The 9,379-nt window shown below is 57.3% G+C and overlaps 1 protein-coding gene across 8 annotated transcripts in view; it reads left to right on the plus strand.

The window, feature by feature from the left end:
- RERE (arginine-glutamic acid dipeptide repeats) overlaps positions 1-3,009 on the plus strand; it is a 429,014-nt gene extending 426,005 nt beyond the window's left edge. For all 8 annotated transcript variants that reach the window (XM_049707765.1, XM_049707760.1, XM_004272354.4 and 5 more), the window contains one exon: positions 291-3,009. In XM_049707765.1, coding sequence (XP_049563722.1) covers positions 291-324 — 34 coding nt within the window. In that variant the 3' untranslated portion in view covers positions 325-3,009. The remainder of the gene's footprint in view (positions 1-290) is intronic.
- Positions 3,010-9,379: the final 6,370 nt, after the last annotated feature.

The raw sequence follows: 9,379 nt of genomic DNA on the forward strand, positions 1-9,379 counted from the left end.
GGGCTGGGAGGGAGGCCAGGCTCCCACCTCCCCGACCTGTGGGTCCCCCACCCCCTCCTGCCCCTCCTGGCTGCACCCACACTCCCCCTCCCCCTCCCCCTTGGCTCACCCCCACCCCTCTGCCTCTTGGGCCTCCTGTGGAGCTGTCTTGAGGAGGGGAGACAGGGCGGGGGTCAGCAGTGTGGAGGCTGCCCCGGGCATCTGGGCCCTCCAGCTGCAGGCCTACCCAGGCTTGATGCTGATTACTACTTCTTTTTTTTTTTTTTCTTTTTTCCACCCCCTCTTTCCAGTCGACTGAAGAAGGAAGGTGACAAGCAGTTATAAGTTATTTATTTGTTAACGCTGGCTGTGGAAACCCCAATTCTTGGGGGAGAAACAGGACTTTTTACATACAATAGGAGCTGCAAAAGCAAAAAGAATATCTTCTAAAGATTTCTTTATATATTTAAAAACCCCACAACTAAAAACGTCTCAGCATACTAGTGTTCGTTTGTAGAGAGGATTCCTTGAGACTGGCTTGGGTCTCCCTGCATGACAGTCCCCCAGAAACCTAGTGAGGCCTGGACTGGGCTGAACATTCAGAAAACTCCCCTGCAATCTTGGGGTTTGGCTTTAGTTTTCTTTTCCTTCCTTGATTTCTTCAGTAGGTGCTAGAACCAGTTCACACCCTTCACTGTGCGTGCAGACACACTCAGTTGCGTGTGTTCCAAAACCCACAAGGTTTGCAGATAGGCAGCGTATGAGTTTGGAATCCAAGAGCTGTAATTTTTAAAAAATCTTTTATTTTAATACATTGTAGGAAATCTTCATAATTTGAGGAAGTTCTGCGCATGGCTTTTTACGTCTGTAAATAAATAATTTTAGAACAGCCTTTTTTTTCTTCCATAAACTACTATTCTGATCTATTTTTTCCAGCCATGTCACTAATTGTGAATTCCTACCAGCTGTTGACAGAATACAGAGTTGATTTTTTAATAAAAAGTTATATATAATTATCCCTTTAATTAAAGGGAACAGATGGGCGTTACTAGTTACAAACGGGCAAAAGCTTGGGACTAGGTTTGGGCGCAGCAGGGAGCAGCCAGGGGTTTGCAGGGACAGTGTTACAAACCGTTTCTTTGTTGTGCTGCTTTGGTTTTCACTTCTGTCTGTTCCCAGCCTGTGCTTTGCCAGCGGTGCAGACATCTGTTAGCTTGAACCTCTCATCTTGCACCAGGAGCGCAGGAGTTAAATGTCCCCCATGCTGTCTCTGAGGGATCGAAAGCACATGTTTCTGTGTGTCAGATTGTAGATTTCCTTATAGATTTCTCTGCACACGCATTTGATTGTTCTGAATGAACTGCCTTTTTTAATATTAACTTGGACAATTTCATAAACAAACATTCTAGAAAATCCAAGAAAACGATTCCCTGCGAGTCACTCAGCACATATGCTTGCCAAAGGGATCTGTTAGAAATCTGCTTTGTCGTGCGTGTCGTCGTCTGGATCTTCTTGTGGTGAGGCCAGGCCATCCTTGTCACGGCCCGAGGCTGCTTTGGAGTGAGGGAGATCCCGGAGTTGGTCCGGCTGCGAGTGGCGGCCTGTGTGTTACCCCAGGAACAGGGACCCACGTCGGACAGAGAGACACTTGGCGTCCCGCTCTTCCTCCCGGAAGCAGGACGGGGGTCACAGCCGTGGACGTGGAGTGAGAGGCAGCTCCACCTGGGGGCAGGTGGCCCATAGAGCCCGCCTCGGCTTTCTGAGTTGCCCACGTGCTGCACTTTCTCCAGAGCAGAGGGTGGGGAAGTTGGAAGGACATTCTGCACCTGTTGATCACGCTTTCTGCCAGGACGTGACCTTTTCTGTTCCTCTTCTCTCAGCCTCTCGGGGGCTCTTTCTGCCGTGGTGCGCGGAGTTCCCGCCTGGGGGTCAGTGGACGTGGAGCGCGTCCAGGACCGGAGCCACAGAGGGGGCGGGTCGAGAGGCTGGCGCTTTGACCCAGAAACCAGCAGGCGATAGCTCAGATTCAGGTTCCGGATTCACACTTGCCTCAAGGGCATTTCCAGTGTCCACTAAAGCCACGTTCGGTTTCCGTTGGGACAGATAGAGGATGGTTTTGTCTGTTGAAAATGTTCGTAGGTTTTTTCTTTCGTTTTCTCTCATTCCATTTCTGCCTTAACTTTAGCTCCTTGAGGGGAGGCAAGCTCAGATGAACACTGTCATCGCTTGACTGGCCGCGTTGGCCAGGGGCGTTTGTGTCCCCGGGGCTAGTGACGTGCCACCAGGGCGGCTCCGCTCTGCGGCCTCTACGCCTCTGAGCCGGGCCCCTTCCTGCTGGACTCGGGCGCTCCTGCTGCCCCGGCTCCCGCACGGAAGCCCCCGCCTGCTTTTCTCCCTTTGGGTGGAACGCAACGCCTCCCGCCCAGTTATCCTCCTTTCTCTCCTCTCTCTCCTCTCTCTCTCTCTCTCTCCCTCTCTCTCTCTCTCTCTCTCTCTCGTCCATTTCCAAAGAAGACAGAGAGTTGAAGTACTTGGAAGTCTGTACTTGAAAACTGTCTGAAGGCGTTTCCTCCTTAGGTTTTGGTTTTCTCCCCACGTCCCCAGGTGAAGCACTGAGATTCTTCCATTTAAAAACCCACAACCCGAAATCCTCACCTGGTCAACTGCAGCGTGTGTCGGAGGCCCCAGACCTTCACGGTGTCTTTGAAGCCCGACCCCTTGGTCTCCTTTTGGGTTTCCTCCCTTTGTTTGGAGTTGTTTTGCTTTTCCGTGTTTTATGTGTATCTTGTTCACTGTCGTCGGGTTGAGCTTCACTTCGCTGCTGCAGCAGCAGAGCGGAGTGTACATTCTGATTTGCTACGTTTATATATATCTTGAAGCTAAATGTATATATGAGTAGTTTGCCATGAGATAACACAGTGTAAACAGAGTAGACACCCAGAAATTGTGACTTCTGTGTTCTCTCCATTTGAGTATTTTGTAATTTTTTTGAAATATTTGTGGACATAAATAAAAACAAGCTACACTACAGCGGCTGCGTGGACTGCATCTCATCCCTGCGGTGGGCGGGGGAGGCGTATTGGCCGTTGTTCTGACCTGGGTCTCCCCGGGTGCGGAGGGGCAGGGGGATGGTTTGGTTCTCTGCGTTGCCAGCACACTGCTTACCCTCCAAAACAGCTTCCAGAGAGCCCCGTCTGCACCGTCTGGGGGGAAGGGCCTCTCTGGCGGGTACACCGCCCTCGCGGGGAGGCTTCAGCCTGCTGACTCGGGACAGTCAGGACGTGCAGTGGCTCCCCAGGCAGTGGGCATTCAGTGCCCATCCGTGGGCATTGATGAATGGGCATTCATCAACCGGAGTGATGGCGTTGGGACCAGAACGCCCCCTCCTCACTCCTCCCCGTGCCGTTTGACCCGCACCTCTAATTTGTGGACATCCTCCAAGGCGCGTGGGCCCGTGGCTCCTTCTCTGCTGAGGAGAGGTCTGAGCCACCAGCCAGGACAGTGGCCTCCTGCCCCTGGCCACGCCTCCTGCCTGTCCCCTCTCTGCCTCTCGCCGAGGCCTGCCGGTACCCCCAGCCCGCCTTCAGCAGCTGAGGTGCCCTCCAGGTTGAGGATGCCTCCAAGCCCCATGGGGGAATCTTACCCAGTGACAGCGCACCGGGTCACCTGCAGGGTGTGCGTGTGGCCACGAGGGGGCAGCAGTCACCAGGTTGGGTTCGTGACATTTCCTGAAGCTTCAAGACTGCCCTTGGAAATTGATATGCGCGCCTCTGTATCTGGGGTCTGGCCGTGATGATGGAGCGTGAGCAGCCCCGAGTGCTCATTGTTAGTAAACGGCCTCAAACCAGCCAGGGTCCGTCCGCCTTGTGGTGAAGGCCTGGGGGACGGCACGTGTCGGGCAGCACCTAATTTAGGGCATGAGAAAGCTTTGCCAACCGGAAGGGTGCAGGTGGCCTACCCATCAGTGGCCCTAGAGACACTTCCGTGCCCTCCAACAGCAGGAGCCCTGCTGGGCAGTTTGGGTAGTTGGGGGAACAAAGTGAGGGCCCTGCAGGCGCCATGGGAGGCACATGTGACTGTCGTCATGGGTCATGGATGAGAAGGTGGGATGGGGCAGTGGGGTGAGTGGGTGGAATCCAGGTGCCACCTCTGCTGGTCTCTTTTTTTCTTTTTTTTCATTTTTATTGGAATATAGTTGCTTCACGATGTTGTGTTAGTTTCTGCTGTACAGCAAAGTGAATCTGCTGTGCATATACATATCTCCCCTCCTAGTTGGATTTCCTTCCCATTTAGGTCACCACAGAGCACTGAATAGAGTTCCCTGAGCTGTACAGTAGGTCCTTATTAGTTATCTGTGTTATACATGGTATCAGTAGTGTATAGGGCTGTCTCTCATGTAGACTGTGCCCTTTGTGAAGCTGAAGTTTTCAGTAGGTAGGTGGGCGGACCCTCGGCCTGGGCACGGTGGCTCAGCCCCTCCGGTTCCCTGCTGCGTGGACGCAGAAAGTGGCACTTGGCAGGGCTGGGTTCACGGCTGCCACGTGGGTCCTTGTCCGTGGTGAGTTCAGGTGAACGGGGCACGTCACTTAGGCAGCACCTGCGTAAGTCAAGGCCACTTATCTGCAGGGCGAGGATACACAGCAGAGAGATCAGCAATGACCTTCCGAGAAGACATCAGATTCCAGGGCTGCATGCGCAGCTGTGCAACCGTGGACACAAAACAGCTGCTGAGGGAGGGCCAGGGTCGCGTGCTTCTGCCTGGACACACGGGGACCCTGCATCCGAGCCGCGAACACTTTGCCAACCTCAGGCAAGACCCAGGGAGGTGGGAGGGCACCAACACAGACCCCCGATACCACCCTCAGCCTCTCCCGGCTAACCCGGTCGGGGCAGGCGTGTTCCTGAACTCGGAGCTATGGAACCAAAACAGGACCGGTTAGCCAGACACCTGGGGTCAAGCGAAGGGGCCCCAAGACCAGTGCGTGGGTCTGTCCTGCACTGGAGCTCCGAGCAGGTCCTTCCCAGGGGCCTGTGGGGACACTGAGGGATGGGGGCCCTCGGCCTCCCTGTCCCCTCCCAGGGAGGGTCAGCCAGATGAGCCTGCAGGGTAGGCAGCCGCTGCATGTGGCTGTCCAGCTGGGCTCGTTGCGGCTACAGGCTCGAGTGGGCCGTCACTGGAGTCCTGGCGCTCGGGGTTGGGCCTGGTGGGGCTACAGTTACCGTTGTTGTGGACAGAGCAGCCTGGCCTTTCCCCTGGGACTCGCCTGCCCTCACTGGGTTCTCTGTCCTGCGTTGTGGGCCCTCGGGGGGCTCAGTATCTGAGGGGTCCTTTCCCCGGGTCCTCGCAGGCCTCTCAGCTGCTTCAGCGAGATTCCCCGCTGTGTGTAATTGTTTCTTCTTGGTCTCTTGGGGCCTCCAGGCTGAAGAAGCTGCCCCTGCATCGCCCCGACCCAGCTCTGTGCTTCCACGGGCACCCCGCTGCACCCCTACCCGGGCACCTCTTTCCTGGACCACGTTTCAGCGTGGGGGGATGCGTGTGCTCCTTTCATGTTTGCTGGATGAATGAACAGGCCCCGCAGAGGAAGTTGCCTTGGTGCACTGTCCAAGTATGCTGCTGAGTTACAGGCGCGGACGAGCAGCTAGAAGTGCCTTTAGCCCCATCCGGGGATCTGGCCCCTCTGCTGTGGCTCCTGGAGTGACCTCTCCCTCCCCTTCAATTTTCTTAGTCCCGCACCCCACCCCACCCCCAGTCCCCAGCTATGCTCGCTCCAGGATCTCACAGCCCCTCTGGCTCCAGTCCTGGGCAAAGAGTTTTGGGTGAGGAGGGGACAGCTGCTTTACGACCGTGACCTCCGGTGAACCCCTCGGGTGTGGACAGCCAGTGCCACGAATGAGATTAAAAATAGCACTTTAGGGCACGTCCCTGGTGGTGCAGTGGTTAAGAATCCGCCTGCCAATGCAGGGGACACATGCCGCAGAGCAACTAAGCCCGCGCATCACAACTACTGAGCCCGCGTGCTGCAACTGCTGAAGCCTGCGCACCTAGAGCCCCGTGCTCCGCAACGAAAAGTAGCCCCCGCTCGACACAACTAGAGAAAAGCCCGCGGCTCGACGCAACTAGAGAAAAGCCCGCGCGCAGCAACGAAGACCCACCGCAGCCAAGGGAAAAAAAAATCACTTTAATAAAGGCACTTCTTAGTAGCCCCTTTTGGCCCAGGGAGAATCCCTGAGGCCGGCAGACTGTCTTAGGGCCAGTTTCTTCTGTCTACCTGACCACTGCTTGTCACTCCCAGGTCCCCTCCACTCCCCTTATTCGTTGCACGGGCTCTGCTGCAGGTCCTGCCCCAGAGCAGATGTGAAACTCGGTCCTCACTGACATACCCAGTCTTGGCCACCAGGTGGCAGTGTCTCCAAAGCCCAGGCGCCATCCCTCTGTGTCCACCAGCCCGCCCGCCCCCCCCCCCGCCCCACTCCCCCGCCACCCGCGACATCTGCAGCTCAGGCTGCAGGGGACAGTCAGGGTTCCCCCAACCCCCGAGCCCACCCCTCGGCTGAAACGATCAGGGGAGAGGCGTGTGGGTACCACGAGTATTTTGCAAAATAACTGATGTTTCCTGGAGGCAGGGAGCCCCGGGGGGGTGGGTTGGAGATGAAGGTGGGGTGTTCTGGGCAAAGGGCAACTGGAACAGGTCATGGCTGGAGCAGCGGGGAGCGGTGGCCGAGAAGGGGGCTGGGGGCTGCAGGTGGGGTGGGGTGGGGTGGGCACAGCCCAGGCGTGGATGTTACAGTGAGGGACAGACGCTCTCGCCCCCGTGCCAGCTTGTACACAGCAGGCCCTCGGTAAATCTTCGATGGGACCCACGACGCACCCTCAGCCCGGATGAGTTCCAAGCATCGTGGCCCCAGGATCCCCCAGCCCTGAAAAGTCCCCCTGAGCTACTGCTGCCCTGGGTGCCCCGAGTGTGCCCCCACCGCAGGACACCTGCTCCTCTCCTCCAAGTCTTCCGGCAGGAGGCTTCTCAGTGCCCTCGACCTCACAGCCAGGAAGAGGGCACAGCACACAAACACACCTGAGAGCAGGGAGAAACCAGGGCGCTTCTGTCTGTTCTGGCAGATCCCAGGGAGGCCAGCTCCGTTCCCTAGAAACCTGTGGCCTGGTGTAATGGGTGTGGGGACACCTCACCCAGGCCCCGTATCCCAGCCCATGGTCTGGGGCTCGTCCACAGCCTCGGAAGCCAGAAATCAACCCGATGATGGCTGTGGTTTCACCCTGGGTTCGCAGTGCCATGCATAGCGTGGCTCAGGGGCCAGCGTGCCCCCTCCAGAGAAGCCTCAAGGAACAGGGTTGACCTTCAAGTTCACGGAAGGGAAGATCAGGTGTGGATTCAAGATGCGTGGCATGGTCCTTGTCTTGTTTTCAGTGGTCTTTGTTTTAGTCTCATCCTGGGACCACAGAGCAAAGGTCTCCCTCCCTGTCCTCTGTCCACAGATGGAACCCTGCGCTCCCTCGGGGCGGACTTCCGGGGAGCAAGACCCAGGAGGCCACGGCCAGGCAGGAGGGTGGGCAGCCAAGGCCACGGGAAGGGCCCAGGGGGCTCAGAGGCAGGTTGGGGGTCAGACTCGTGGGGCAGGCGCATGACCCTGTGGGAGCTGGGCCAGCACTTAGTGCTCGTCTCAGGGCCCAGGTCCTCCTTCCCAGCAGAGGGAGGAGATGTACTTAGCCCCCACGGGCGAGCGGCGGTCCCTCTCATCACCATCATCACGGCTTGAGTTTTAAGTCAATAGAGTGGTTCTCTGAGATGTGGAAATCAAGCGGCTGTGGCTCTTGGTGAGTCACGGGCCTCCTGGCTTGGATCCTGGGTTGTGCCCACGGCCACCTGCTGCGGACAGACCGGAAGGTCAGGGCAGCTTTTTGGAGCCAGGCTGATGCTCTGCTCAGCCCACTGGTCCCGAAGAGTGCCTGACTCAGAGTGGACTCTTAGGAAACAGAGGCTGATGACAATCCTTCCCTCGTGAGAAAGGTTCTTCATTTACTGACAAAGTTCTAGGAAGAGTGCCCAGGGTTCGGCAAGCCAAGAGTGAGAAGGGAGACTCCCATGGCTCATCTTTCTTGCAGATTTGACGATTCTAGGCAAAAACAGCCCAGGCCAAGGACAGCCATGCAACACCACGTTTTCTAGAAAATCCAAAGGTCTTCTAAAGCAATATAAATATGGGGAGGATGAGTCCGGGGTCCCAGAGAAAGCGTGGGACTTAAGGAGGCCCAAAGGGGCTGTGTGACTTTAAAAAGTCACCGAACCTCTCTGTGCTTCACCTACACATAGAGCGGGGTATGATGAGACCTGCCTCACTTACCTCGTGACCACGAACGGTAAAATGACATGATGTTTACCGAGTGAGTCCATGGGGAAAGGCCTCACTGATCTCAAGCAGGGCGGGCTGCTCAGAGGAGGTGGAGTTTAGAGGGATCTTAGTCGATGGGCAGGAAGGAGGTAGAAGGACTTCACCCGCGGGAAGAGCACGAGCTCAGGCAGAGTCTGTCTGGCTGAAGAGGGCTGGGTGGCTGCAGCTGCAGAGGGTGGTGGCCTCAGGGAGATGGGCGGGGCCCAGGTTGGGCGTGAGTAGCTTAGACCGGCTTTCTTAGGCCTTGGGGAGCTATGGAAGGTGCTAAGAGGGAGGAGAGGGGCTCAGACCTGTTTGCAGCTCCCCCAGCACAGGGTGGAAGATGGACGGTGAGGGCAGACTGGAGACGAGCTCGTGGACCAGGGAGGGGGCGGGGAGGAAGGGCCTGGACCCCAGGGACCCCACGGGAGCCCCCTCAGCTCCAGGAGGGCAGCAGACAGTGGCTGAAGCGGGCCTGGGGGAAGCGTGGACGAGGTGAGAAAGCTGTGGCCCATGCGGGGAGGTGGCCAAAGTCCCCTGCAGAGGGCTGTGGTTTTTGCACCCAACTCTCCCTAACTGGTCAGGACAAGACGGTGGGACACGTTAGCTGCCCATAAACCAGACTCTCCTCAGGGGCTGGCAAGGGGCCGGGACGCCTGTTGCTTGTTTGGGCCTTCTGGTCAGTGTGTCCTGTGTGTCCCCCAAACATCAGGACCGTGCAGTGAGGGTATGAGTGACCAGGGCCCAGTGCAGCGGGTACGACGGTGACTGGGCGCACCCCTCCCTGCTCGGCGTGCACGGTACGGGGAAAGGACCCGCCCGGGTGCACCAGGAAGGGGCCCAGCCAGCTCGCGGTGGCTCACGGTGTCCACTGATGGAAGATGACGAGAAGCCCCGTGGCGAAGGATCTCGACACCCGCAAGAAGTCAGAGGCTCATCCAGGTCCATAAACAGCACTGGAAGATGGTGGGCACGGGTGGGCGGGTGAAGTCCAAGGGCAGCATGGGCGTTCACCAGG

Source organism: Orcinus orca, chromosome 1, assembly GCF_937001465.1.
Source record: "Orcinus orca chromosome 1, mOrcOrc1.1, whole genome shotgun sequence".
NCBI classification, from domain to species: domain Eukaryota; kingdom Metazoa; phylum Chordata; class Mammalia; order Artiodactyla; family Delphinidae; genus Orcinus; species Orcinus orca.